Here is a 26,984-nt window from a genome sequence, read left to right on the forward strand (position 1 = left end):
GACACATCAGCTGCATCAAGGTTCCAGTTGTGGCAACAACACCTTTTTTCCATTGCCCCAAAGACAGTGAGGCTTTGGTACCGTGTCTGACCACGTCTCGTTGATCCCCCTCGCCCGTTGGGCAGGAAAGTGTGTGTGGTGCTCTTGCCTGAGCCAACATAGCTTGTGCCCGCACACCCCATGAGCGGCAGGTGCGGGAGGAAGAAAAAACCTACTTGGGTCAAATTCTCCGGCGCGGTCTGGGTTAACGACATCACTTATCCTTGGCAGCGATGGAGCCTCCGACGAACTGGCCAGACGATGCAGTCAGTCGGCTACAAGAGCTCGAGCGAAAGAATGGCGACCTCCTCGCTCGACTGATGAGGGTCCAAGGCGACACTGGTCAGATTACAGACGTTGATATAAAAAAGGAATTTACGAAGCTTCGAGACACCATCTTCGGCTGGATACAAGCTGTTGTTCGACACGTCAGAGACACTCAGCCGGAGTGGCAGCCCAGGGACGTTCTTCTCCGCCAAGCTCGGCAGCACGCGACTCCAGGCGAACGCAAATGGATTGAGTGGCTGGTCGAACATAACAGCACTTTATCCGTACCCATTGTTCTCTCCAGGGTCATCTGGCGACACTTGAACAACAACATCTTCAAGACCAAAGAACGCAATAACTGCCAGATGTGGCTCCCAATCGGCATAAGTGAAAATATCCAGGCTATTTTTGATGAAATATTCAAAAGCCTCAAGGCGACTGACAATGGAGAGGGTATGGGAACTAATCAATACGTTCGACCTGCGCTCATAATGACTGACTACGTGCGGAGCACGATCTAGTGGCCGCAAACAGGTGGAGGTCAACAACGTTGACGGCCTTCATTAAGACTGAACGAGCCCAAGAAAGTAGACGCATTCGAACAGGACGGGTACGTGACGAGATACTACAATCTCTACAGGACTACTTGGACATCACCGACGGGACGAACACGCTGGCAGAGCTCCTGCCGAGGCTCAAAGCGAACGTCGTTGAGTTTGCGGCTGACTTGTATGAACGAATATCGTGCTCCCGACATCAGTATTCCCTTGAGACGCCAGATGTCAAGTGCGGGCAGCCACTAAGTGAGATTGACTTGTCACCATGGCATTTGAAAAGTACCAAGGACTGGATCGACGTGACTAGCGAGGAGGATGCCCATGGCGTGCTCCGTCTTCTCTTCCCGGGCATTCGCCGTCGCGCGACTGCCAACGGACAGGATACTTCAGTCGTCAAACCACTCATCTTGGTCTATGACGAATCGAGTCCGGACCCCCCCTCGGGCTGCGTATCCGAGACGGACAACGACGGCGATTCTGGGTCTGATGATGACGCTTCCGAGGCCAGTAGCAGCGCGTCAGAAGCAAGCGGCGAGGAAACAGGTCCGCACGACACCACCAGACAGTTGCGCGAGAGCAGTCGACAGCCAGACACTGCAATGGACTATGCGAGAACGGCCCCTCAAGAGAATCAGAGTCCTCCCTTGCCTGAGCCAGACCGGCTCGTTCAGCCTCTGCCTGCCGGTCCGAAAAGCGCGGCGACCGATCCAGGGGCGTCAGGGCGCCGAGCCCCATCAAGGCGGAGCCGCGAAAAGGGCAGAAGACACAGCGGAAGCGCACCCTCTCTATCATCGAGTTATTCTGGAATCAAGGACTCTCTCCATTCTATCAAGCATAGGTTTGCAAATCCTGGACCCAAGCCCGTGTGGAGTCGCAGTCGAAGGTTGTCCAAAGACTCCGAGACAGACTCGCGGGCGTCACCCACCTCGCCTTCGCCGATACGAAGTCGGTCTCATGCCAAACGTAAAGGAACGCCATCCGTATCTAGCGACGACTCGTCGCAAAGAGCGGACGAGGCGACATCGCCCAACGGATCACGCTCGCGACATCGCCGCGAACACCATGATAGACGATCGCACGATCCGGACAGGACCCCGCGCGGGACGAGTGAAAACTTACAAGAACTGCCCCCGAGAGAGCGGTCTGGCTCATTCTCGAGCAGAGGCCTGATGGATCCGAAACCGGGCGCGCCTCCTTCGTCGCACGCGCGCGGGAGATCAGGAAGCGCGGAGATGGGCCAGAGGAGAAGTAGAACGTACCCTGCTGAGCCGCGCGTAGAACGATACCACCATTTCACCGAGGAAGTCTATGCCATTCCGGTGGAGAATGCTCAAGAGCTTCAGTCCCAGGGCTTTAACATCCGCGTGTTGTATCAGAGCTCCGGAAGCTAGGCAGTGTCTCTCGCGAGAAGCGTACTAGGGTCGGACTGGCGTATGGCGATGCAAGTCAGATAACGATGCACATGATGTATTCATTCTTGACATATATCGTGTCACATCAAACCTTCGTAAACTCCGTCGCCATGCTCTCCTGGGCCTCATGATCCCCATATGCCTGGACGTACCCTTGCCGCAGGCCATCAACGTTGTTGTCGCTCCTCCACACCGAGTTCCGCCTCCAATATAGCTTTACTATCTGGTTGCAGCAGAAACCTCTGACTAGTCTCCCCTTTCGTATATTCTTCCTTTTCTCTCCTGCTCCTGTGCGGGCCGGTACACCGGGGACGGGGGTCGCATAGGCGGCACAATATCCGGGTTGTTGCTCGGAGTGCTGGATCTCGAGCTCGTGTATGTAGTCGAGCTCCCGGGACTCACCGGGTTTCGAAACGGCCGAATGCAGCACCACCAAACCAGCGCCAGGATCACCACCACGCCCAGGAGCACGCCGACCACGATGAGGGCGGTTTGTGCCGAGTCCCTTCCTCCTGATGAGGAGGAGTCCGACGGACTTTCCCCCCCGGCAGCGGTCTCCTCGGGCGGCGTCGGTGTCTGCGTGATGGAGCCTTGTGGCCCGGTCGTTTTGGTGCCGAGGAGGATCGTGGTGTATCTTGTGGTCCCGTCCCGCGTGATTGTCAGCGTGACGTAATAGAGGATATCCCCACGTCGCACTTTCATTGTAACTTTTCGGGAGAGGTCTGATCGAATGCAAGTTAAAAGGCCCCCCCGCTCTCCAGTCCGCTTCACCCGTTGCTGGTACAGTCGGTGTGACACGATCGTGGGATAGATAGCATGGTATACTGTACAGACCGGAGTAATTCCTGCAAGAGGCCGATTGAAGGGGATATCGAGACACAAATGGCAGGAGGAGAAGCTAGTTTGCGCCCGCGCCTCGATGATGCTTGGAAAGCATTATATGCACATTGTTGGAGAGCGGCTGAGATCGTGCCCGCAGGTGAGGGTGTTCAAAGGATGGCTGCTGCCTTGAGCAGATCTTTGCCCTCTCGACACCCGTCTTGCATGAAGTGCGCATCGAGAGCGTAGTGCAAACTTCGGTCTTGGCCCCCAATATAGGACTGCTGCATAAGCCATGCAGCTGCATGTCGCAGTTCGGTATGGGCTTTCGCGCAGGCGCAGGACGCATGTTGAGGTCAGCATTTGCCCACCAGCAGGTTCGTCACCGAAAGCTGGCCCAGTTTTGGACTGATGCGACACCCTGCAGGGATCAGTGCTGTCGACATTTTTACGTTTCCAGCGGAGATGCCGCCGCTTTGTTACACCCTGCGAGAGAATGGCTGGCGTGGGATTGTAGCCAACGAGCATCTGCGGACTGCCACTGCGTCCTCGCTCCTACTATCAAGGAGATGGGTTTAATGACTTTGGGGAGCACAAGGCTTGACACATGATGATCCGCGGCGGTGAAATTGTGTGTTACATTTCAGGACTTCTGAGTCTATCGGGATGCGTGGAGAACACGTGGTGCTCCTGCAGGAAGACCGTGTATAGATAAGGACATAATGACTTCTAATTAATACAGGTCAGTTCAGTTCAGTTCGAATGGCCTAAACGTGTCTATTCCAAGTGACAGCCACGTAGGATACTGTTAAGGAACCTCATCCCAGCTGCAACTCAGCGAGAATGGCTAACAATGTCTTTTACTTTTATTTCGCGCCGACGTGGGACTGGCCCCCGGATGGTCCCATAAAGTTGGGGAATGTCCTCACCTCAATAAAGAAGCCGGAACAGCCACTGTACACAGCCCCGCTGCCTGCTGCGTCCGAGGTGTTCTCGTCGGAAAAGACCGAGGTCGAGTACAGTCAGGAGAAGCTTGCAGAGGGCAACTTCTCTATCTTGACGAAGTTCCTGAGCATTCTTGGCGTGGGTGTCGATGTCGGTGCCGACTGGCAAACCAGGTAGGAATGCGACTCCCGCGCCCATTTGACATGCACGACACTGGGCACTTTCTCAAACGCGGCAGCTGATTGAGATCTAGCAGAAACGAAGAGTACGCCTTCGAGCGGGTGATTACAATGCAATTCGTTCCGAAAGAAGACTACATCCAGACGTGCATCGAGACCGAGGCGGTGCGACGCTATTTGGACCGATCTCGCTATCGCAAACCCCTCTACGTCATAACTGGGATCAAGACCGTGTACGGGGCCAAAGTCAAATCGCACAAGTCCCGAGCACACAGCGGCAAGCTCGGGGTCTCGGTCGACGGCACCTTGTCTAGCGGTGGAATCGTCCCGGTCAGCCTTGAGCCCGGAGTCGGGGGCAAAAGCGAGGCGAGGACAGGCACGAGCTGGGAAGGGAGCAGCGACTTCGTCTTTGCCTTTCGGGTCCGTAAGATCCATGTCAGCAAGAAACCGCAAACGATCGACAAGAACGATGACTACAACAAGGGTGCTTTACTGGACGGTACGAAAGACAAGATCGAAGAGGACTTCCCGGATCTTCTCATCTCGTTGCAGGAAGATCCCAAGCCAGAGGACGAAGGATACCTCGAGGGCGAGTTCATCGAAGGTGACACGGTCGTCGCTTGCGCCATTCCCAAGGTCGAGAATGATGATGAGTAGGAAAAATGATCTAACCCCTCCCTTGAATGATGCCGAAGCCCACCCTTAAGGATCGTTGGCATCTTCTACGAATTACGAACACATAACTATATCGAGCATCATTAGGATGTGCTGTGATCACGCGTTGGATATTAAAGCCTGCCCTCGTTCCCTAACTGTTCAAAAGGTCGCAGAGTGTCGGGTCTATCAACTCCCTACCCTTGCCAAAGAGGTTGTCCGAGTACAAGCTCAAAGTGATATAGTGATAGTCATCGCGGCTTATGGACTTCTGGGTCTTCTCGGCTAGTCTCAGAAGCACCTCTTTCATCTTGGACTGGCGCTTGAGCATGTCTGCCTGGTCCGGCAGATGGAGCCGTGCATATTGCAGAAGGAACGCTGCAATGCCTACGGCGATTGGCGTTGCGTAAGAGGTACCCGACTTGTATTGGACACAGTCTGGATTAGCGCTCGGATCGCAGAGGTTAACCGGCCATGCCGATTGTACTGCCTCGCCTATCGTGGCCAAGTTGACGTCGCAATGGAGCGCCGTGGGGCTGAACCTGGACCGGTTCCCCTTCGAGTCGGTCGAGTGAATGCATATAACGTGCGAGTCACGAGTGGGATACGCTCGGTCCAGATTCGCACCGCTGTTCGAGGCTGCCGCAAACATCAAGACGTTCTTGGAATGCGCGTAAAGGAGTGCGCTTTCGAGTTCGTTATAGCCGTCGATCTGGTTCGTGGGGTATCCGAAGGACATAGAGATTATGTCGACCTTCCAATCGTCCACGGCGGTTCTGATAGCCTGTGGCCCCGAATCAGCCAAAGCCATGGAAATGCCGACATGAATCACACAGACCCATATACATACCTCTGCAACGACTCTGGGGGGAGAGGGCTCTTTCTCGGCAATCTTAGCTATGTAGAGCTTGGCATCAGGAGCGTAGTCGATGACCAAACTGGCTGTAAAAGTCCCGTGTCCATCGAGGTCACGAGCCGACTTTTTGAAGTTGGCCGACGTCCAGTTGCGCTTGGCCACGATCTGCCCCGTGTCGAGGGAGTTGTGCGTGTCGTCGACACCAGAGTCCAGAACCGCAATCTTCACGGGAGAACAATTGGGCTTGGGTAGGTATGGATCTATATATGTACGGTAGACGGCTGCATACTGTACCTTCCAGCTCAAGTAACTCTCGACACTAGGATTCAATATCAGCGTACCATTAGCGGAAAGGATTCTCGGCTCGACCACGACCAGACAGGTGATGAAAATCGTAAATAAAAAAAACATAATCGCGCACGTACTCTGCACGTGAGTGAGCCTCCGAAGGTTTCTCATCGTCGTAGAACCTGGCAGACTTGTAGTCGGATTCCCGGGGAGGGTGTTGCCCAAGGCCCGGTGAGAGAAGAGAGCGTCCTGGATGACCCCGGTTCAAAGCATTAGATGGAGGATACCGGAGAGATGCTTGAGTCGCCACGAAATATAGATGCTCTTGGAGCCTTGCTCCATCGCTTGGAGGGAGGGAAGTCTCGATTTGAGGCTGGGCCAGCTGATTCTGGATCGTCTGCCCCCAGCTGCCGACGTCTACGGTTTCGGCGATCTGATCGAGCTCCTCGATGGTGATGAAGGTGAAAGCATCGCACAATTCGTCCTCTAGGGGCCGGACAACGTCTCGATATATCATAACTCTGAGCGCTTGATCGTCGATTCTCTTTCCCCACTCGTCTTCCCAAGCCCTTGGATCGAGGCACTTTTCTATGGAGTAGTAGAATTGAGAGTTCTGAGGGATTTCGCGCCTGTACTCGTCAAACACAGAGGCAACATCGAGGAGTCTGGTGCGACTGTCCGGTCGTTCTGGCAGCCCAAGGTCACGGTTCTTCGCCAGCTCCTCGAACGGCGTCGCCATGTACAGTTCCATCAGCATGATGGCGAGGGTGACGAGTGTGGGAAACGGATGCTCGATGTCGTCGGGATCTATGTCGCCCAGGTCGAGATTGTCGGAATCGAGACAATCCGAGTCATTTTCTGCTGACGGCGAGCCTTGAGCTGCGTGGTCGTCGCTTTCCTGCCCGGAAGTCCCAAAGTCGAGCTTGACGTCGTCGCGGACCAACTGCGTCTGAATGAAGGGCCGTAGCGGGATCTTGGACGACGAGGTTCGGATGAACAGGATTTTCGAGGAATCCCAGGTTGGCTGGAGCCAAGGAGTACCGTGCAGATGCAGAACCGCGTAGCTCAGCAGCACGGCCAGGATCCGCTTCGTCTTCTCCGTCAGGGATCGGGAGCCCTCCTTGATGAACTGCTGCAGCGACACGGTGGGTTTCGTGCTGTCGATCGACGTCGTGGCCTTCTTGGACCGCAGTTTCAAGAGACGCCCTCTCTCGACCTTGAACTCGAGCCGGTCAGACAGATTCCGCTTCATCTGTATCTGCTCGCACAGCTTCTTGACCAGCATGGGCTTGTAGTTCAGCGTCGTGCTCTGTGACGGTGGCGTTTCGCCGTCCACGACAAATCGGACCACGCTGTCCCGGACGGTGTTGACATGAGCCGCCTGCCAATGCTTTTGCAGAGAAAGAAACATGTAGAAGTAGTTGGTGTCGTCTAGATCGGGCTTCCGGTAAGTGCCCAGCCCGAGCGTGGCATCGACCTCGTGCTTCGGCGTACAACAACACGCGATACGACGGCTCGTCACGTCCCTTCTTCGGCGGTGGACGGTCGTCTGTCAGCCGCTGCGAGCCGTCTTCTGGGTACGCTGCGATGACGTCCTCCTCCCACGCGTCGAAAGTCTCGTCGAATTTTTCACCTGGACGCGATCCCGGGGATTGCGCCACGCTCAAGCACTGCTCGGCAAACTCAAGCTTCGCGCCGTTTCCTTGACTCCGTAGAATTTCCCAGCGCCGATTAAGCGCGCGCTGCCTCGCGTGAGCGCCGGGCGTCAGATCTCCGGGGGCTATCCAGTCGGCGACGAGAGACTCGAATAGATCCAGAATCCGGGTTAAGAACTCGTTTCCTGTGCCTAATGCAGACCTGATGCGGTTCACATGGTCCGTAACAACGATGCAGTGGACCATCAAGTGACCGTAAACCCACTTGAGGTCACTGTTCGTTTGCCGACCCTTAAGCAGCTTGGCGATCTGCAAAATCGACTTGGACGTCTCTATCGCCAGATCCACGCTCTGCTCGTCCCGGCCAGCAGCTCCCGGAAACTGTGCCATGCATGCAGCCCCGGTCGAGGCTCGAGGGCAGCGCCTCCGGTGGAGTTGCGGTGATAGGATACGGTGCTCAGTGGGAAAGTCGAAGCACTCCAGTCGCAGGAAACGACATGGACTAAGCGCCAGGCCCAGCTGGTCCCCGGCTCGACGCCCCAGAACTGCGGAACAAACCAACCACCGTAACTTCTTGTATGCTGCAGAGGTGCGTAATGGCTGATAAGTGGGTGTTCTGCGGTTGTTTATCCACTTGTGAACAGACGTAGTGCCCACGAACAGAGTCTGTCAGCAGACGTTGGCAGTCAATTGCGCAGGATGGGTGAGATGCGGGGTGATGATTGCGTTCATTTGATGGACCGTCAGCTCAGCGGTTCGGCCCGTTCCAAGGCCCTGTAGGCAAGGGGCTGCAGGCCTGTTATGTGGAACGTAGGGGTTGCACCAAGAGACGTATATTACGCCAAGGAGCCCTATCTTATAGGAGCTGCCTCTAACGCTATTCATATCAATGATATGAATACTATAGGGATACCTTAATGATCTTAATTTCATATAGGAAAAAAAGCAATTACGGGTATCCCGAAGGAATATAACCTTATTAAACCCGGGCCTCGGGCCTTCGCTGGCTCGTGACAGTCGTGATGTAGGTGCTCAACAGGGGACATCCGTCACGTCCGTCACAACAAAACCTGTTGAGCGATATAGCCCTCTCTCTTCTTAGTCAGCCGACCCACGCGCCGGGCCCGGGCCACATATGCCCCTCTTCCCTCTGCTGTAGCCTACTTCGTAGATAGCTTTTCCCTCATACACACACACATCTCTTCTCTCTCTGCTCCACAAAACCCTCACCTGAGCCCAACTTCATTGCTCTCAATTCCGCAAAGCACCTCGCCCCTTGTGTAGTTACCATCGGACCGTTGACCACCACTCACTCGGTCGCCATTCTTTTGATTCCGGATAGCACGGTGCTCCGCCATGCCGATATGGCGACGGGGGAGGCGACGACAATAGCAGGCGCGGCTGAGCTGGCCCTCAGCGACTTCCAGCGGTGCCTTCACCTGTCCGCACAACTCCATCCACGAGAGTCTGCGTTGGTGGAAGATCAACTTGCGAGATTTTCCCTTTGGATGTCCGAAATCGGTGTCTTTGCGCGAGAACGAGCCTCTGTCGATCACCGCCTTCGCGAGGCCCCGGATGTTCGTGATGCAGTCATCGGCCTCTTGGAAACTCTTGCGGACAGCGTCCAAAACTGTAGGTGATCAATCTATTATTGACGGCTTTACATGCGGTATCACGTTTGGAAACGTGTGAGACGGTCGATAGCTCCCAACACGACACAATTGATTATTGTATCTGGTGCTTGTATATCCGGGTTGGTTTTATCATCCGGGATGGCTTCGTACCCATTGTTGGTTCATTTCATCCGGTGCTGGTTTCATCTGGTACAAGATAAGGTCGCCGTCTCTTGAACCGAATCTCTGACCAGAAGCAGGTTCGCTTACTCTACAGAGCATACTAGACTCGCGAAAAGAGACGGCCGAAAGTCTTTCAATAGCCGAAGCGAGGGTGAGCTCGTCCGTGCGAGCTATTGCCGGCGAGATCCATCTACTCTACCGGCTCTCGAACACGATTCGAAGAGCCGGCAGAGAATCGCAAAACATCAGGTGTTAGGACCCATAGAGGGGTTACGTAAGGTGGCTTCCTTAAAAGCCCACTATAGCATATACGATTAGCCTAGCCTAGCCTCTCTATTATTATTATATTATATATATAGACGAGCTATTTAATCTATGCTATAAGCCCTATATTACGTCTCTCGCTTCTCTCGATATACGTAAGACCTTATATTAGGGCCGCGACGTCGTATCGTATCCGGGACGACGATGGGAACGATGCGGAGCCGATGCTACAGGGGCTCTTCGCCAACTACATTTCGAGCCTTTTTCCTAACATCACCGACAGTCTTCGTCTACGCCTCGCGTCCTCCGTGGTTCTTCGACGGAGGAGGATCTTGTACAGGCGGTCACGTTATGGAGACAGTCCAATTCGAGCCAAGAAGACAGTGTCACAACCTCAAATCGACATGCCCCAAAGCCAACGCCAGGATCCTCTCGTGCTGGATCTCGCGGATGAAGCCGCACCGGCTCCGGTGGTGGAACATGCTTCGGCAAAGAGCATCGTGCGCTCTCTTGCGCCCAGCGCCACGACATTGGCCGTCGAGGACTACAGAAAGGCCTCAACACCATCCGTGATTTCGGCCGCGAAGACGGTTGCCCTGGAAGATCACGAGGATCTCAATTTTCCGCCACCGCCAAACGGTCGAGTCAAAGGCCGTTATAAAGTGCTGACGAGGCAGCGCTGGGAGTCTCACCAGGAATATCTCAACTCTCTCCCAAACCCTTTCCAGCTCGTAAATGATAAATCTGTGACCACTAGCCCATACCTCGACAGTCAAGGCAATCATGTCACAATGGATACCCTCGTAGAACACTTTGACAAGGTCAATGCAGCGAAACGAAAACTCAAGGCTGACCTGCATTCCGATTGGAACGAGTGTCACAAGATAGTGCCGGAACTAATCTGCCCCTTTTGCCTCTACGCTCTCCCGAGTCTTTCTATAAGCGACGACGAACAATGGAGGTACGTGGCGCGCTGTTGCGCGGCTGAATCGATGCTGAATGATTTCCAGAGCCCACATCACGAACGACCTCCACGCATACGTGTGTCTGTTTGACGAGTGCGACAAGCCGGAAGAGCTGCACCGTCACAGTAGCGACTGGCTGCAGCACATGAGAATGCACACGTTGCGTTGGCGCTGCAACTCGAAGTCACACGGCGCGCAGACTTTCCTCACAGAGGAACAGTATCTGAGACACATGAGAGGAGTCCACACAGGATGTTTCACGGAACCACAGCTCCGTGCACTCGCCGAGAGAAATGCCCGGCCGATCGGGCCGATGTTCACGCTTTGCCCAATCTGCGGCGCGACAGAGGCTACAGACACCCTGGAGGCGCACATCGTAGGCCACTTGCGGGGTCTCGCGCTCAGATCTCTGCCGCCATTCGAGGATGTGGGCTCGGAAAGCTCCAAGGAAAACGGCTCGGGAGCTTCCAGACCGATGAGCAGATCCACAATCAAAAACGATCGCGACAGATATACCACCCCGAGTTTTGCAGACGTTGGTGGCAACTGGACCTGGGATTTCGACACACCGGACCCGTCTAGTCCTTATGCGCGGTCGGGAGGTTACAGGAATTATATTGCCGCGATTTCAGACGATGCCGGCTCCGGGCGGCAGAATGCACCACCCGGATCGCATTTTGTCCCGCCTGACAGCATTGACGCGGAAAACGAGTTTTCTGCAACTGCAGGCAGCTTCTCGGACGACCCATCGAGCCGCTTTGTAGAGGGGTCGCTGTTCGATGGCATACGGACTGAGGACCGCATGAATTACGAGTGGGGTTTCACGATCAGGGCTGGAGACAAAAACCTCGAAAACGATCACGTGGTCCGGTCAATGCTTGACTATAAGCGCCGGCCCAAGCGCCAGGCCAGACACTCGGTCGAGAAATCAGACCTGCGTTTGAAGCACATAACCGAGGCCGTCGCTCGCCAGGTGCTCTCTAGTATCGTCGTCATTCGCCACGAAAAGTTGAACAATCCCAACGAAGTGGACGAGGAAGGATACCCATGGCAGCCGTCGTGGGAACGCGTAACGCGGACAGAGGAGGCCGACGGGCCCCTAGTAGTACTCAACCGCGTGCTCCATAAACTCGCCATGGACGGGCCCGTGGCCGACAAGAAGGCCAAACTCAGCTCGCTCATACAACAGCAGTTGGAGGAAACACATGCCCTCCTGGAAGAGAAGGACCCCGACCGTCGGTACCGTTACATCCTGGCCCAGCTGGACTGGAAGGTGAGGAACGTCGACAAGTCAACTTTCTACTTCAAAACGGAGATGAAGAGCAAGAGCAAGAAGGATGGCGAGGATGGCGAGGATGGCAAGGATGGCGAGGATGGCGAGGATGGCGAGGACGGCAACGACGGCGAGGATGGCGAGGACGGCAACGACGGCGAGGATGGCAAGAAGGATGAGAAGCCCAAGGCATCCAAGATGGAGACGGCCAAGTCATCCAAGTCCAAGTCCAAGTCCAAATCCAAGACCAGGAAAAAGCGCGCCTCTGTCACGGCGTACTTCAAGAGGGTACCGAAAGACAGTGAAAACGCGCTCAAGATGCTGGAGGAGCTCTTGGAGTCCAAGATAACGCGACAGCAGCCCAGCAGCAACCACAGTGAGGAGGCGACCAGCCTGTCGGTGTCCAACCCGTCGGCGGACACCCGGTAGGGCAGCGGCCAGGACGCTTCGGCGGACAGGGTCACCAGGGCCGACCGCCGCCGCTTCCACTTTCCAAGTCGTCGTTAAACCCAGCCTACCCTCGGACGCCTCGTTACCTTTACCCCTTCGAGGGCCTACGTACGGTACCATACATCCCACGGAAAGTACTAGTCGCTTTCAATGCACTTACGAGTTGCCAAGTACATCATCCGCGATGCAGGCATTTGATAACGTCTTGCGTTGCGGTAGGCGTTGGGTTGATGTAGGCGAGCGGGCGGGATATGTGCAGGTAGACTGGTCGTCGCGGGCTTGCCTAGGTTGTGAACCTCAATCGGGTGTGGCAGGCTGCGCGCCATTGGGATTGGCTAGGAAATTAGAGCCTCAAGTAATTTTACCTAAGAAGGCGATTCTGGTGCCCAAAAAAGATAAGAGCAATTTCTTTTTATCCACGTCTAAAAGTTCCCTTAACTGGGGCGCGGGTATGACGACCGCGGCGTGCCCAGCAGTGACTTCTAGCCGGCGCCGCCCTTGTAACAACCCACACACCTGGCCGGCGAGCTCGCTCACCTCAGCTCAGCCTCACACGCCGAGCCCCAAACAACGCCCACTGGACGCCTCATCATCGTAGCAGCCATTGCTCGTGCCGGACACAGCAGCTGCGACACCGCCGCCCCGACAGAAATGCCCTCGTAAAGAGCCTCGCGCAATGGGCCAGGCACACTCGGGCGAGCAACCGCGTCAGCGCTCCCGCGAGCAGCTGGCGCAGGAGCTTGTAAGCTCCCCGCGCGACAGCATTCGTGCCTGTCGTTCGCGCCGCGGTTCCGGCCATGCGCTGACATGCTTCAGGCTCTCAGGTTCAAGGACAAGTGCTTCACGTCCCTCGAGTACTACTCCCTCAAGGATGTCTTCAAGAGCCTCGCGGACCAACAGGGCCAGGTCCGCTACCTTAAGGAGGACACCATCGCCCGCTTCCTCGAGATCCCCGACATCCTCGGCGCGTCGCCAGTGGCCTTCCAGATGGTCTCGTACCTCGGCGCATTCCCCTTCCTGCAGGAAGCGCCCGTCGTCCTGGAGCTGCCACAATTGATCATGGTTGTCGTCATCATGACGGAGCGGTACAAGCGCGTCCTGGCCAAGGCGTCGACTGACCGTACCAAGCTGCTGTTCAAGAGCTTGGCAGTGTACGACCGCAAGCTCTCCAACGCGGCACCCGCGTCGCAACCCATCACACCAGAAGACACGAAGCCGGCGGGCCCGGCGCGTGCTTCCGGCTTTGCCGTAGACGTGCCGGGAGATGACGATTTGGACAAGGGCGATGATGATGATGACGACGACCTGGTTTTGACCGCCTACGAGCTCCTGGACGTCTCCGAGGCTGTCAGTCGGGGAAGCGCGCCCGAGTTCCATGGTGCCTTGATCCCGACCGACAACTTCCGCAAACTGGTCATGCTGCTGCTGCTTGCCGCCCCTCTTGACCCGCAGGAGAGCCTCGCCCAGTACTCGGCCCGAGTCGTGGGCAACGAGCTAGAGGCCTTGCGGTCCGTCGCAGGGAGCATCTTGGCCGCCTTTGTCGACGCCGAAACAGCCCCCGGCATTCGTTATCGTCACTTCAAGACCATCATCCCCGTGCTGTTTCCTTATCTTTTCAACGGGTTCAATGGCCTGTTCGAGCACTTCCTCTTTTCCAAAAATATGGACTTCTCCAAACACGTAGACCCCTCCAAGGCCGTTCCCGCCGAGCCCTCAAAGATGGCACAGCCGCTGTTGTCAGACAAAGGCGACATCCTCAACGATCACCTACTGTCGCAAATGTCAATGTTCCTGCCTGGCTCCTCGTTATTCCGGAGGGTGCGCCGCCTGTACTCCGGAAACGACGCGGGCTTCTCCATGGGTGGCTTTCAGTCCAAAGTCTTCAACTGGAGGGCGCCGACTATTCTCCTGGTGAGCGGCACCCGCCTCAACGACGTGCCAGACGGCGGACAGGAGACGGCGTTTGCCGAGTCGCTCCCGCCCAAGAGATTTCCCCATGGCAGTAAGTCGGACCGTGTCACGTTTGGTGTGTATGTGCGTGAGCCTTGGAAGCAAACGCACAAGGAGTGCTTCGGCGACTCGGAGACCGTCTTGTTCCAGCTCGAGCCCATCCACGACGTCTTTCCAGCCTCAACACTCAACACGGATTATGTCGCCTTCACCCAGCCTCCCGCCAATCAGGCTGGGGTTTCTTTTGGCTGCCCGCACCCCAAACCGACCAAGTCCAGCCGCAGGCACGAAATGCATTCGCTAGGCGCCGTCTCCCTGCTCTTTCACGACTCTTTCGAGTTTGGCGTCTTCAACCACGATTACAGCTCCCGAGGAGGCGCGTTCCACACGAGCATGGTGCGAAAGTTTGATTTCCAGGACCGTTTTCAAATCGAGCAGCTCGAGGTTTGGGGGTGCGGAGGAGACGACGAGGCCAAGGCCCAGGCCGAGAGATGGGCGTGGGAGGCGAGGGAGGCGGAGGCGCGGCGCAAGATCAATCTCGGCACGGGCGACATAGAAGCGGACCGCGCGTTGTTAGAAATGGCCGGTATCATCGGGGGGAATCGCAGCGGCGGCTCAATGGCGTGATGACGTCTAGCCTCGGCGCGACGGATGCTTCAGTTTCGGCTCTTGGCGGTTCATTATCATAGAGCGGCATCGAAGTTATATGCCGGGCGCTGCGCAATCCAACAAAAATACTCTAGTATGAATGAATGTGCTGTAAGAAGTGGCCGTGCAATGACGGCATGCAGTGTACAAGAGTAGGGCTATAATGCCAAAGGCAGCTTCGTCGCGTATATCGTACAGCCTTTTGAGAGCCAATTCCATCCTCAACGCCGTCCCAAGATCGATTGGAACATGGGCACGTCATTCTCTCCCCAGCGCGCACGCGCACAGTCCCACGTCTAGTCCTTCTTCTTGGATGCGATGACCTCGCCGATAGCTCCGAGGGAGCTCTTGGGGTTCTCCTTTCGCGTCGGCTTCTTTTCTTCCACACTGTCAGGTCCTGCGGGCTGCTGCTGCTGCTGCTGCTCCGCCGCCTCTGCCGCCGCAGCCTTTTCGCCCTGTGACCACAAGCCCATCTTGCCCAAGATGCCACCCGTGCCCTGCGACTTGGTCTCCGGGGCAGTCTCGCCATCGACGGCAGTGACAGCGGCGGGCGTAGGCGGCTCCGGCGTCTCGCTGGCCGAGCTGGACCGCCCGCTCAGCCTGGCACGCATGGCCTTATCCTCCTCGTCGCGCACCTCGAGTTCGCGGATCCACTTCTGGCGCTTCTCCTCGGCGTCGCGCTGCTCCTTGAGCTTGCGCAGCTCCTTGGTCTTCTCGCGGTCCTTGCTGTAGTACATGCTGCCGGCGACCATGGCGATGACGGTGAAGCCCTGCGCGGCGACGCGGGCGCGGAACATCTTGTTGGCCTGGCGGGAGTCGCCGCGGCGGAGCGCGCGGTAGGCATTGACGAAGGCGAAGACGGTGAGACCGATTCCTGCGGCAGCGGCGGAGGCGGGTTAGCACGACGGGGGATGCCTGGGGCTGACGGGTAGGGTGTGAATGGATGTTGAAGGACGCACCGAGCGGTACTAGAGGCTCTTCCTTGATCTTGCGGACGACCTTTTGCATCGGGCGCTCGTTGTAAAAGTCTCTGGACGTCGCGTGAGCAAGTTTCCCCCCTTCCAAGCGGTGCCACGCCGCTGGATAGGACGGCGCGACAGGGCGGCAGCGGACGGCGCGTACAGGTTGTCGTCAAAGGACGAGGGCAGAGGCCCCGGCATGGGAGGCGGCGGTGCTCTGTCTGCCATGCTGAGCTGCGGTGGCGGCAGGAGGCGTTGTGTATGGCGGCGAGTTTTGGAGGGTATCGTCGGATGATGTCGAGCAATGTCATAGACGGGCTGCACTTTCACTACAGCGGGTGCCGGTTGGTCCCGCCAATGGTTGACGCTGCGAGGCTCGGGGTCCGCTGGAGCTGATGGTGCCAGCGAGCGTGGGTACTTTGCAAGTATAGAGCGCCCGATGAGGGGTGCCGTTACGCAACTGAAACGGATCGCGTTTACCTGCTCGCTACCCATGGGCTTTCTGGTGGGCCTCGAGGCATGGGTCGCTTTCCCGCCCACGTCCGGTGCGTGCTACTCTGCGCATCCACCTCGAGCCGAAACTTTGGAAGCTTCCACGGAGCTCCACCAAACGCCAAACGGCAGCTTCTAACCTCCCACTGCGCGCGAGCAGTTGATTCCTGACACCCGCAACTTTTGTACGAACTCGTGCCAGCGAACGAAACGTCAACTGACGCCCGACAAACATCTACACCCCTCCTCGAAGCATTTTCGAGCCCCATCGCCTGTGCAGGCGCAAGTGTTTCCAGTCCATCCTCGACCAAGCTCTGCTGAGCACCAACCTGCACCGACACCCAACACGATGCTATAAGCGGGCGCCATGTGGCCATCGACACCCTCGGTCGACACGTTGACGCGGCCGCGAGTGGCCGTGGCCCTCGTCTCCGCCATCGCCGCCCTCTCTGTCGGCTACTACACCTACCAGTCCCGCCACCCGCCCGCCCCTCTGGAGCTCCCTCCCGGGGGTGAGCTGCACAGGAGCAACGCCGTGCGCCGCACGGGTCGGCCGTCACGGAGATCTGGCACGGCATCGAGCTCTTCATCTGAAGCGGCGGGCGATGAGAATGTCGATGCAAACGCTCTCCCCGCGCCGCTGCCTGCGCCTGGCGGCGACGCAGATACCGTCGTGGAAGTCGCCGACGACATGTGGAACGACGCGTCCGGCTACCTTCCACCTCAACGGGCGGGTCACAACATCGTGAACCTCCTCTTCAGGGTGTCCGAGGACAACGCGAGGCGCAACGGCTGCGTGCATCGGGGCTGCCAGTGTAATGCATGTGGCATGGTCCCCATCCGCGGCGTGCGGTATCGCTGCGCCAACTGCGCCGACTTCGACCTGTGCGAGACGTGCGAGGCGCAGGGCGTTCACACCAAAACGCACATATTTTACAAGATCCGGGTCCCCGCGCCGCCGTTTGGCCCTCGCCAGATGCAGCCCGTCTGGTACACGGGCGATCCAGACACGTGCCGCCGCAACCTGCCGAGGCAGCTGATCGCACGGCTTTCCAAGGAGACCGGCTTCGAGCGGCCAGAGTTGGAGGCGTTTTGGGAGCAGTGGACGTTCATGGCCAACACGGAGCTGCGGGATGACCCGGACGAGCTCAACATCGCCATGGACCGCAAGACGTTTGAACGCTGCCTGGTGCCCACCGGTGGCTCGCGTCATGCCGCGCCAAATCTCATCCACGACCGCATGTTCTCCTTTTATGACTCAAACAACGACGATCTTATCGGCTTCTCCGAATTTCTACACGGCCTGTCCTATCGCAAGCGCAAGGACAAGCTGCTCAAGGTATTCGAGGGCTACGACCTGGACGGCGACGGGTACGTAAACAGGCGCGACTTTCTTCGCATGTTCCGAGCCTATTATGTCCTTTATAAGCAAATGCACAAGGACATACTCGACGGGCTCGAGGATCAGCTCCTCGCGAGTACAGAAGCCCAGCAGCTTGTGACCAGTCGCCAGCCCCTGAGCAGCCTCTTCGGCCGCGAGGGCAGGGTACCCGCAGCCGACGGCAGCATGCGGTTCGAAGGCAAGACGTACCACCGCGACGGCAGCGTCGAGATCGACGACCGGTATCACGGCGCCATTGCTGAAGATCGCGGAGATACGGCGAACCGGGAGGACATCCTTACGAGCCTGTTTGCCTACGACACTGAGCCGCGACCGCGCCGCCGCTTCATCACCCGCAGGGACACAGATACTAACTGGCGCACTGTCCGGCGACTAAGCGGCACGGAGCCAGACCGAGCATACTGGGTGACGCTCCTGGACCCGCCCGTGAACCTAGAAGATCTCCCGAATGTGATCGCGGGTAGTGACCTCCAGTCGGCTTCCGACGGTGAGGGCGACGACCAAGGAGACGGCGATGACGAAGAACGTGATGAGGGCGAAGGGCGTGACTCAGAGTCAGCCTCGGGCGCGCCCATCACGGACAGCCAACGCCGCGCCAGATCTCTTGCGGACGCGCGACGCAAGGCGCCGAAGCTGGAGAAGCGCCGCAGAGACATGGCGCGCAAGCAGTTGCACGAGAGATGGAAGCGTCGGCAGTTTTATCTCGACGAGGAAGAAGGTGGCCAAGCGCCGGATGACTGGGCAAATGACGAAGACCTCCTGGCCACCCTCAACAAGGCGGCCGATGAGGCCAAGTCCAAAGACGAGCCGGCCATCTCGACACGCTCACGATCGAGCTCCAAGGTCCGTTTCGCCGAAGACATGGAGGATTACGAGACTCGGTCGAACCCATCGACTTCGTCGCGGAGCATCCCGGAGCGCTGGGGAGGCATGGACATCCCCGATGCAGAAAAGGACGCTGGTAAGGAAATCCTGTATCAGGTCACACAGCAGGCCTTCAACGAGCTCCTGGATACCATCTTCAAGCCGGCAGAAGACCTGGCGATCGAGGCCGCCGAGACCAAGAAGCGTCGAGAGCAGCACAAGGACAAGATTGACGCCATTGACGACGGACCCGACAAGAATGACGAGCCCAGGCGAGACTCTGTGCCGTACCTGGGGCGCGCCACGGAAAAGGCCGTGGCGAACAAAAGCCTCGAGGAACTGCTCTCGGAGACGGGCTATACCGTTGTGAACGACGAACCTCGCCATGCGGTGGATCTGCGCAATCCGGTAGATCTAGACTTCTCGCTCAACTTGTCTGACTACACGATACCGTCAGAGTCTTCGGTGGCTGGGGACACGGAGCCAGAGGAGTACCGTGACCCCACGATGCCGCAGTTCCGGCCCAACAGCGACGCGACGACGCCGGCAGGCTCGAGGGAATCAAAGGCGACAGTTCTCGCCGACGAGAACGGGCTGGCAGACGACGAGTCAGATCACGAGTCGTACACGTCCATGGAGAGCGGCATCGGCCCGGACAAGCTCCGGCGGTGGAAGATGATCAACGAGGCCGAGGCCAAGGCGGCACAGCGGGGCGGCTGGGGTCGACTTAGCTTCCAGGAGTTTGAGGAGATTTACAAAAACCAGGAAGACCTAGGCAACAGGCTGGATTACCTCGGTAGCTGGATCGATTTCTGCATCCCCTAGAAAAGATGGTGGGATTGTCCTTTCTGGCCCATGCAGTCCACGGAACCCCTGGGGTCCCAGGTTGCGAGACGGGACTCGCAAGATCAAGTATAGACGTGATGAAGTGTACATGTACTCAATAGCCACATCGGGCATGAACAGGATGGTAGCGTAGATGCATAATATCAGGTGCCGACAGCGGCACTACAGCGGTCATTATTCATTCATAGAACTACATGCGTGTATAAAGTCGGGCTGTGAATTTTTCGTAAGGCTGGCGCAATGCCTGCAGATGCCCAAACGCCATGCTCCCGAGGCATAAAAGGTATATAGTACACAAGCAAAGATGGCGAGACACAAAGTTCACGAAGGGAGATGACATGACGGTCTGCCCCCCTTGAATTCAGGCGCCGCCGCCGCGGTCCAGGGCCTTGACGATGGCGTAGCTGGTGCCGGCGGCGAGGACGCCGATGACGAGGGTCTGGAGGGCGCCCCAGACGCCGGCGCGGTGGGTGCGGATGGCGACGTAGTTTTTTGCGTAGCCAAAGGCGAGGAGGATGACGACGGTGACGGCGACGGAGACGAGCAGGGCGTCGCGGACGCGGTCCATGGCGAAGTAGGGGAGCATGGGGACGAGGCCGCCGACGAAGTAGCTCAGGCCCATGGTGAGGCCCGAGAGCCAGGCGGCGTGCGTCTCGGGCTCGTCGAGGCGCAGGCCGACGTCCATTTTGAAGCGGAGCCAGGGGTCGTCGTCGTCGGCGGCGCTGCTGCTGACGGTTGCCCCGCGGGTGTCGTGGTGGTGGTGATGGCGGCCAGTGCCATGATGAGTTCCATTAGCAGCAGCAGTAACAGCGGCGTCGGCGTCGTCAGCGTCGTCGACGCGGCCGCACAGCTCATCGACGAGCGGGGTGGCGGCCGCGCGGGAGACGGCGTAGCGGTCGAGGATGGCGTAAATATCCTCGCGGCGGGCCAGGCGGACGGTGGCGGCGGGAGATAGCGAGGAGGAAGGGGAGCACGCCGTTGTTGTTGTTGTTGTCGGTTTTGTGGAAGAACGAGAGGAGGAACAGTAGGGTGCGGATGAAGGCGGGGGTGGGAGGGCGTGGGCGGCGCGCTGGGAGAGGTAGCGATCGCGCTCGGTGACGGCGGCAAGGTAGGCGCCCAGCCCCATGCTGATCATGCCGGAGATGAGCTCGGCGAGGCCGCCCATGATGACGAGGCGGGTGCTGCCGAGGGAGGAGAGGCCCGCGGTGAGGGCAAAGGGCACGGTGAGGCCGTCCGAGAAGCCAATGATGATGTCGCGGAGCGTGTCACTGAGGCCGTCGGGCGACGAGCCGACCGAGGACGGTGATGATGATGATGATGTCGACGGTGAGGAGGAGGTGCTGCTGTTGCCGCCGGGGGAGACGTCGCGGTTGGCGACGGCGGCCTTGAGGCTCGAGACGGGCCGGCGCTCGGAGCGCGGCTCGGGTAGTAGGGGGGATGTTTCTGAAGCGTACGCCATGGTTGTGCCTTTAGTGTACGAAGTATGTATACTTTATGTCTGTACGTGTGTGTGTGTGTGTGTGTGTGTGTGTGTGTGTGTGGTGTTGTTTTGAGAGAGAGGGGGGGGTGAAGGAGGATAAAGGCGGGCACCCGATGGCGACGACGCGACGACGCGACGTTGTTGATTCAGGAGCTTTTTATATTAATATGGTTTGCCCTCTATTACTGATGGGTTCAGGAGCATAACACCAAGACGACTCAGATTCACCGACAAGAGAGCGGAGGGCATGGCAACTTATATGCCACGCCACCCGCACCCTCTTCCCCCCTCCATCCCTGTCCAGTCCCACGTCACCGACTTGTTCATACGAGGGGATCCTTAGATAGTGTGCCTCATTTTTGTTTTGGCCCTCTGCCGCTCCCTCCGTTCGGTCACCGGCGACGGCACGCATCGCCCATACCGTGTAAGTCGGGACGCCGCCCGAGCGAGCGGCTGTGATGGAGCGTCGCATGCTGGTGGTGGTGGTGGAGGTGCGCAGTGGCGTGAATGGGCAACCAATCAGAGCCCGCGTTTTAGTAATCCGCGTGCAACGCACTCGGCACGAACCCATGCCGCGCCGCCGCCGCGCAGCACCGCAAATGGCCATGCTCCGCCGCTGCGCATGATTTGCGTTGTTGCATATTAGAAGAGCAAGATGTGAGAAGAAAAAAAAAGGCCCGAGGGGCCGGGTTCTCGGGGGCGTTTGCAGCAAGTACGTGGGGTTCGGAGATCCGAGTTGGTGTTCCTTGCGTCGGCGTTTGGCGGGGCGGCGGCGCCAATGGGTGAACAGGCCGCGTGTAAGTAACCCTGCGAACGCGGCACATCGCCGCATGATGCCCGATGGGGCGTCCTCATTAAAATCCGGTATGATGCCCTGCTTTCTCTGCGAAAGTTTTTTTTTTACTCTTGGCTGGAAACAGATCATTCCGAGTGCAGGGTACAAGGGTGCATCAGGGTTCCTGCCGGGCTGGGTTTGTTCAACGGGGCTCAAGTAATCGCGTCGTCGAGGGCAAGCATTAGCAATCGACGCGATGCCATTCGCCCGCCGTGTCGTTTGCTTCCGACACCAGTACGTACAACATTCCTCTTGTCGTGAGTGCTGATGGCGATGATGAGCCTCATCATGCTTCATCACGCCTTGTCGTCCTCTGGCCACACAAGTAGGTCGTCGAGGGATAAGGGGCTGCACCCGCTCCCGCTGGCCGCCGAGAAGCCCTCGCTCGACTCCGCGCCCAGGTCGAAGGCTGCGGCGGCGGCAAAGTCGAAGCCCTGTCCCAGGAACCCCTGGTCGTCCGCGAGCGAGAGCGGCCACGACGCCAGCTGCTGCGCCGGGTCGTCGTCTCCCCAGGCGAGGCGCTGCGTGCGCAGGTACTCAAAGGGCGTGACGCCGACGCACTTTTTGAAGACGCGGTGAAAGTGCCACTTGGAGAGGCCAGTGCGGCCGGCCATCTCGGCGAGGCTCATGCGGCGGTCGGTGGGGGGGCACGACGACGATGATGATGAGGACGAGGAGGACGAGGAGGAACCACCACCCGCGTCGTGTTCGCGCACAAAAGCGCGTATCTGCCGGACGGCGCGCTCCTCGGGCATGAAGCCGGCCATGTCGGGCTTGCAGCGCTTGCAGGCGCGGTACCCGGCGTCGGTGGCCTCGGCGCCCGTGGGGTAGAAGCGCACGTTGGCGCGGCGCGCGAGGCGGGCCTTGCAGATGGGGCGGCAGTAGATCTTTGTGGTGCGCACGGCGTAGACGAAGAAGCCGTCGGCCACGGCGTCGCGCGACTGCACGGCGGCCCAGCGGGAGTCGTCGTCGGCGAAGAAGGACGGCGGCGACGATGCCTGCGGCGGCGGTGGCGGCGGCAGCGGCGGTGGTCGGACGAGGAGCATCATCGGGGCGTACGTTGCATCATCATCCATGGCGGTGTCTCTGTCTCGCTCTCTCTCTCTCTGTCTCGCTCTCTCTCTCTCTCTCTCTCTCTCTGCGCGGGTTGCCCGTGGCGAGTTATAAGATTGGGACGAGTGGTACTAACAGTAGTAGACGACAAGGCTCATGGCATGGGTACAGACAGGATGCCGCCCGCGAGCGGGTTGTCTTGTCGGGCATGCACAATAAATAGGCCTAGGCGTGCCATGATGCTGTTTGGTGGCGGCGATCGTGACTCGAAGCTAATAAAGCGGCGAATACGGGTGGGCGGGTCATTGCTGCCAAAGTGGCCAATCACGGGCCCGCATTCGACCTCATCTCTCGCAACACCCGTCGTCCATCACCATCACTCACCATCACCAGCATCATTTCCTGGCCTTGACGGCCGCATCATATCGGGACCTCGCGCGTATATTGCCCCTATCGAATGAGGCAGAGGTACAGGAATTCTGCGGGAGACTAGGAGCTACCACCTCCTACACTACAGCAAAGTTCTTTGGGGCCTACAAGCCCCCAGCCCTCATCCGCGTTCTCGTCTCGTCTTGTCTCGTCTCAACTCCTCCTCGGCTCTCCTAATCCCCACTCCCTCTTCTGTACCTCATCTCATCAATTTGTCTCAGCTCACTGTTCCCTCCAGAGTCCTGTGCTCCGCTCTCCAGGTTACACAGCGTTGTGTGGGTGGGTGAGTGGTTCAAAGAACCGGCTCCTCGGTTGCGGCCGCGGCCTCATCCACCGCGGCACGGTGGTCCGCGTACGCGTCGACCCACGACATGATGAGGCTGGCCACGCGGTCGCTGTTCATCTCGAGGAACATCAAGTGGCCGTTGCCGTATATGTAGTAGTCCTCGAGGCGCAGGTGAAGCACGTCGACGCCCGCCTGGCGCAGGAATTCCACCGTCGCCCAGTCGTACGTGGAGTGCGAGCTGGCGTGCGCCGTCAGCACGGCGTGCGGCACCTGGCGTAGGTTCACCAGCTGGCGCGCGAGGAAAACCGAAGCATTGCCGCCATGCCCGTCGTAAGACTCGACCCCCGCACGCTGCACGAGGCAGGTGCGAGCCTGGCCGCCGCCGTACGTTCCAGAGAAGTTGCGCGGGCGGAACTCAAGCATGCCATTTCCATGTGCGTCTGGTGTATCTCCGCCTACTCCTCCTCCCAGAGGTGGCTCAAAAGTCATGGGGACGTCAGCGACGCCGTACGGACGCAGCGAAGCGTCGTAGGTCATGAGTGAGCTGTAGCGGCGCTGGCCGTCCGAGCCCATGCGCACGGCGGTGCCTCCAGGCGGACCGGCAGGCTCAATGGCCACAATTCCAGCGACCAGATGAGGGCACAGGTCGGCGGCCAACCATGCCGCGGTTGCGCCGGTGCCTTCGCCCACGAGGACGACCTTGCCAATGCGCTGGAGCAGATTGTAGAGTGCGTCCTGGGCGAAGCTCTGACGGTCATGGCGTTTGAGCGTGAGGGTAACAAGCGACGCGTGGTAGTTGTCAAAGATGGCATCGCCTCGCACGCCGTCCTGCAGGTCCCCTGGTTAGCCGGTGCTGCTCTTGGGTGCGTTTGGTGGGATGCAAGGCAGCCGCCCAAGGGGCACATACTCCGGGCCACTTGTCGTGGTACCTAGCGGTAGGCCAAGCCTCGAATGCCTGCTTCGCAGGTGCAGTCAAGTCTCGCTCGACGACGCTGGCATCCAGGGTCTGGGGCCGCCCGCCGACGGGTGGCTGGACGGTGCAGGAGTACGGCGAGCGGCCGCACCCGGGCAGGTCCACGACGTACACCTGGAAGCCCTGATAGACAAAGTACGAAGCCCAGCCAGCTTTGCCATCTGGCTTGGTGGACCAGATCTTTTTCCGTTTTTGCGTTACGTGGTTAGTTGTTGTCCGTCCCCGGGAGGCACCGCGCGCCGGCGATGAGTGAGTCACGCAAAGAGGAGGGGGGAGCCGAATGATGTATTTACCTGGCCGGTGTGGAAATCGCCGTGGATCAGAACGATGGGGTGTCGCTGAATATTGAGGACGGGCTGAAGCTCCTCGACGTACATCTGCCCGTGGATCTGCGAACCCGTTTCGGGAGTCTCCGCGGTGGTGTTTCGCAGTGTGGCGGGGACGAAAAAAGTCACCCGAGAGAACAGGGCACCCTCCTCGGGCTGTTCAAAGGGGCCATACATAATACCTCGGAGCGAACAATCCGGCCAGTTGTTGGCCGGGTCCAAAGCAGCGTCAGCCGGGCCGTAGGTGGCGTCGGCAGGCAAGCCAGCTGCGTCACTGGCAGCGACGGTGTCGCTGGAAGCGATGGTGTTACTAGCAGTAACGGCATTGCTGGCATCGACGTTGCTGCTACTATTCCCCAGGAAAATGGTGTTGTTGTTACCAGCATCAACAACAGTGTTGAAACCGTCTCCCGAGAACGCGGCGTGATTGCCGGTTTCAACAATGTTCATTTCACCTGCCGCAAAAGCGGCGTTGTTGTTGCCGACGACGGTGATGCCGTCTCCCGAGAGCGCGTCGTTGTTGCTAGTTTCAATCATGTTCATATAATCCACCGCAAAAGCGGCGTTGTTGTTGTTGCCGACGACGGTGATGCCGTCTTCCGAGAAAGCGGCGGTGTTGCTGTCATTGACGCTGTCCAGACCGCCCGCCGAAAAAGCGGCATTGTTGTTGGCATTGACGCTGTTTGAAATGCCCCCCGAGAAAATGGCATTGTTTTCATACCCACCACCAGCCTGCGGGTTGGTCAGATCGTTGAAAATTTCCATGAGACCCTGGCCCTGGCTGTCGATGCCGAAATCACCAATGTTGATGGCAGTGCTTGGCTGGAAGTTGAAGTCTCCCTGAGTGTTGGTGGCGAAGGATACCGAAGCATCGCTAAAGACCTGCGAGGGGGCTGCAGGATCGACAAACATTTGGCTACTGTTGACACCCGTCTGGGAATTGAAGAACATCTGGGGGTCCTCAAAGCCCGTCTGGGAACCGAAGAGCGTCTGGGCATCGTTGACGAGATCCTGAGGATCGACGCCGAGCGGCGCCTGCGGGTCGTTGATTGCGCCCGCCTCCATGGCCGTGTCGGTCTGGTACGACGTCTGGAGACCAACCATGACGACTTTATGATCGACCCGCATTCTACAGCGGAACCTGGAGCTTCCCCAAATATGGTCCGAGGCTTTTCTTTTCTTCCTGTCTCTACGAAGGCGGTTAGTCAAATGGATGTACGGACAAAGCTCGTGTCGTGTGGCTTCTGCCTTACCAGGTGCAAGCGAAACGCTTTCCAACGATGCTCTTCAAGACTGTCAAACGAGTCAAAGCATGTAACAGAAATGTGTCGAATTAGAGAGGTAAACAGGAGAAAGAAGAGATGACGTGCTCGCAGACACAAGCGGTTTGATGTGTTGCGTTGGAGAACTATGCTTCGCAAGGCTCGTCCCTTGGACTGGCGAGAGTGTAAACAAGCCCTCGCTACAACTAGAAGCAAGTTTTGCAACAAGTGATTTTAGAAGAGGAAAGGTGAAAGCGGGCAAGTGAAGTCACAAGGCCCTTCCACGACGGTCTTTTGTGTCGAAACCGTATGTTGGACGCAGTGATGATGGTCAGTGTGTGTGTGTAGAGAGAGGTGTTGGTGAGGGAGGTGGTGAAGAAGGGAGAGGAGACGGGGGAGAAGTAAAGAACAAGGACAGGAGATAAAGGGGGACAGCCGTCCAAGGGGGGCAACAAGGTACACAGTTGCGTCACCACAAGTGTCGTCAGCTGCGAGGTCTCCTCCTCGCCCGTCGCACTTTGTGCGTGCGTGCAAGTGCCGCGGCGCAGGCGCATAGGCTGGGGGGGACCGGTTGTCATGGAGATTCCTCGCTCTGAACAGACCGGTTCGCGCGCGGTGCCTTATTGTTCAGTGCCACCAGTCACTGCCGCGGCAGTAGTGATGGATGGAACACCGCCGGGCAGCTGGCGGCGGGCCGCTATACCACTATTGAGCCACATTGTGGGCTGGGTTCATCTCTCAGGTCCCAAGTTGGGGTTAG

The 26,984-nt window shown here is 58.2% G+C and overlaps 11 protein-coding genes across 12 annotated transcripts; 5 read left to right on the forward strand and 6 right to left on the reverse strand.

The window, feature by feature from the left end:
- Positions 1-2,323: 2,323 nt before the first annotated feature.
- On the reverse strand, positions 2,324-3,245 carry JDV02_009015 (uncharacterized protein). The gene has a single exon (XM_047990652.1). It carries the CDS (start codon positions 2,975-2,977, stop codon positions 2,522-2,524), a length of 456 nt encoding a protein of 151 aa, XP_047846661.1. The 5' UTR covers positions 2,978-3,245; the 3' UTR covers positions 2,324-2,521.
- A 628-nt stretch (positions 3,246-3,873) lies between these two features.
- On the forward strand, positions 3,874-5,171 carry JDV02_009016 (uncharacterized protein). 2 transcript variants are annotated; one of them, XM_047990653.1, is made up of 3 exons: positions 3,874-4,212; positions 4,296-4,822; positions 4,876-4,966. In XM_047990653.1, the coding sequence occupies exons 1-3, from the start codon at positions 3,938-3,940 to the stop codon at positions 4,887-4,889; spliced, it is 816 nt and encodes a 271-aa protein (XP_047846662.1). In that variant the 5' UTR covers positions 3,874-3,937; the 3' UTR covers positions 4,890-4,966. The 2 variants fall into 2 exon arrangements, with proteins under 2 accessions (XP_047846662.1, XP_047846663.1); XM_047990654.1 differs by having other exon boundaries at positions 4,296-5,171.
- On the reverse strand, positions 4,986-8,248 carry JDV02_009017 (uncharacterized protein). The gene is made up of 3 exons (XM_047990655.1): positions 6,154-8,248; positions 5,723-6,047; positions 4,986-5,656 (listed from the first exon to the last, which is right to left on the reverse strand). The coding sequence occupies exons 1-3, from the start codon at positions 7,425-7,427 to the stop codon at positions 5,027-5,029; spliced, it is 2,229 nt and encodes a 742-aa protein (XP_047846664.1). The 5' UTR covers positions 7,428-8,248; the 3' UTR covers positions 4,986-5,026.
- A 619-nt stretch (positions 8,249-8,867) lies between these two features.
- On the forward strand, positions 8,868-9,855 carry JDV02_009018 (uncharacterized protein). The gene is made up of 2 exons (XM_047990656.1): positions 8,868-9,303; positions 9,545-9,855. Exons 1-2 carry the CDS (start codon positions 9,036-9,038, stop codon positions 9,721-9,723), a joined length of 447 nt encoding a protein of 148 aa, XP_047846665.1. The 5' UTR covers positions 8,868-9,035; the 3' UTR covers positions 9,724-9,855.
- Positions 9,856-9,955: 100 nt separating this feature from the next.
- JDV02_009019 (uncharacterized protein) lies at positions 9,956-12,398 on the forward strand (the record flags this gene model as incomplete). The annotated part of the gene is made up of 2 exons (XM_047990657.1): positions 9,956-10,692; positions 10,742-12,398. The coding sequence occupies 2 exons, from the start codon at positions 9,956-9,958 to the stop codon at positions 12,396-12,398; spliced, it is 2,394 nt and encodes a 797-aa protein (XP_047846666.1).
- Positions 12,399-12,915: 517 nt separating this feature from the next.
- RTC5 (Restriction of telomere capping protein 5) lies at positions 12,916-15,099 on the forward strand. The gene is made up of 2 exons (XM_047990658.1): positions 12,916-13,161; positions 13,236-15,099. The coding sequence occupies exons 1-2, from the start codon at positions 13,096-13,098 to the stop codon at positions 14,994-14,996; spliced, it is 1,827 nt and encodes a 608-aa protein (XP_047846667.1). The 5' UTR covers positions 12,916-13,095; the 3' UTR covers positions 14,997-15,099.
- RCF1 (Respiratory supercomplex factor 1, mitochondrial) lies at positions 15,089-16,269 on the reverse strand. Its single transcript, XM_047990659.1, has 3 exons — positions 16,140-16,269; positions 15,977-16,047; positions 15,089-15,891 (listed from the first exon to the last, which is right to left on the reverse strand). The coding sequence occupies exons 1-3, from the start codon at positions 16,202-16,204 to the stop codon at positions 15,314-15,316; spliced, it is 714 nt and encodes a 237-aa protein (XP_047846668.1). The 5' UTR covers positions 16,205-16,269; the 3' UTR covers positions 15,089-15,313.
- A 288-nt stretch (positions 16,270-16,557) lies between these two features.
- Positions 16,558-19,753, forward strand: JDV02_009022 (uncharacterized protein). Its single transcript, XM_047990660.1, has one exon. The coding sequence runs from the start codon at positions 16,836-16,838 to the stop codon at positions 19,557-19,559; it is 2,724 nt and encodes a 907-aa protein (XP_047846669.1). The 5' UTR covers positions 16,558-16,835; the 3' UTR covers positions 19,560-19,753.
- On the reverse strand, positions 19,585-21,147 carry CCC1. The gene has a single exon (XM_047990661.1). The coding sequence runs from the start codon at positions 21,037-21,039 to the stop codon at positions 19,942-19,944; it is 1,098 nt and encodes a 365-aa protein (XP_047846670.1). The 5' UTR covers positions 21,040-21,147; the 3' UTR covers positions 19,585-19,941.
- Positions 21,148-22,191: 1,044 nt separating this feature from the next.
- Positions 22,192-22,971, reverse strand: JDV02_009024 (uncharacterized protein; the record flags this gene model as incomplete). The annotated part of the gene is made up of 1 exon (XM_047990662.1): positions 22,192-22,971. The coding sequence occupies one exon, from the start codon at positions 22,969-22,971 to the stop codon at positions 22,192-22,194; it is 780 nt and encodes a 259-aa protein (XP_047846671.1).
- Positions 22,972-23,669: 698 nt separating this feature from the next.
- JDV02_009025 (uncharacterized protein) lies at positions 23,670-26,066 on the reverse strand (the record flags this gene model as incomplete). Its single annotated transcript, XM_047990663.1, has 3 exons — positions 23,670-24,491; positions 24,571-24,816; positions 24,930-26,066. The coding sequence occupies 3 exons, from the start codon at positions 26,064-26,066 to the stop codon at positions 23,670-23,672; spliced, it is 2,205 nt and encodes a 734-aa protein (XP_047846672.1).
- Between the last annotated feature and the right edge of the window lie 918 nt (positions 26,067-26,984).

The sequence above is a fragment of the Purpureocillium takamizusanense genome, chromosome 9, assembly GCF_022605165.1.
Source record: "Purpureocillium takamizusanense chromosome 9, complete sequence".
NCBI lineage: Eukaryota > Fungi > Ascomycota > Sordariomycetes > Hypocreales > Ophiocordycipitaceae > Purpureocillium > Purpureocillium takamizusanense.

Bases quoted from the DNA above. Each gene is read 5' to 3' on its own strand.
- JDV02_009015 (XM_047990652.1), bottom strand. From the start codon at position 2,977: ATGAAAGTGCGACGTGGGGATATCCTCTATTACGTCACGCTGACAATC.
- CCC1 (XM_047990661.1), bottom strand. From the start codon at position 21,039: ATGGCGTACGCTTCAGAAACATCCCCCCTACTACCCGAGCCGCGCTCC.
- JDV02_009017 (XM_047990655.1), bottom strand. From the start codon at position 7,427: ATGTTTCTTTCTCTGCAAAAGCATTGGCAGGCGGCTCATGTCAACACC. The intron at 6,048-6,153 runs GTACGTGCGCGA...ATTGAATCCTAG, and splicing joins GAGGCTCACTCACGTGCAGA to TGTCGAGAGTTACTTGAGCT. The intron at 5,657-5,722 runs GTATGTATATGG...TCGGGGCCACAG, and splicing joins CCCCCAGAGTCGTTGCAGAG to GCTATCAGAACCGCCGTGGA.
- JDV02_009018 (XM_047990656.1), top strand. From the start codon at position 9,036: ATGGCGACGGGGGAGGCGACGACAATAGCAGGCGCGGCTGAGCTGGCC. The intron at 9,304-9,544 runs GTAGGTGATCAA...GACCAGAAGCAG, and splicing joins TGCGGACAGCGTCCAAAACT to GTTCGCTTACTCTACAGAGC.
- RTC5 (XM_047990658.1), top strand. From the start codon at position 13,096: ATGGGCCAGGCACACTCGGGCGAGCAACCGCGTCAGCGCTCCCGCGAG. The intron at 13,162-13,235 runs GTAAGCTCCCCG...GACATGCTTCAG, and splicing joins AGCAGCTGGCGCAGGAGCTT to GCTCTCAGGTTCAAGGACAA.
- RCF1 (XM_047990659.1), bottom strand. From the start codon at position 16,204: ATGGCAGACAGAGCACCGCCGCCTCCCATGCCGGGGCCTCTGCCCTCG. The intron at 16,048-16,139 runs GTACGCGCCGTC...CGCGACGTCCAG, and splicing joins TCGTCCTTTGACGACAACCT to AGACTTTTACAACGAGCGCC. The intron at 15,892-15,976 runs GTGCGTCCTTCA...CCGCTGCCGCAG, and splicing joins AGAGCCTCTAGTACCGCTCG to GAATCGGTCTCACCGTCTTC.
- JDV02_009016 (XM_047990654.1), top strand. From the start codon at position 3,938: ATGGCTAACAATGTCTTTTACTTTTATTTCGCGCCGACGTGGGACTGG. The intron at 4,213-4,295 runs GTAGGAATGCGA...GAGATCTAGCAG, and splicing joins GGTGCCGACTGGCAAACCAG to AAACGAAGAGTACGCCTTCG.
- JDV02_009022 (XM_047990660.1), top strand. From the start codon at position 16,836: ATGTGGCCATCGACACCCTCGGTCGACACGTTGACGCGGCCGCGAGTG.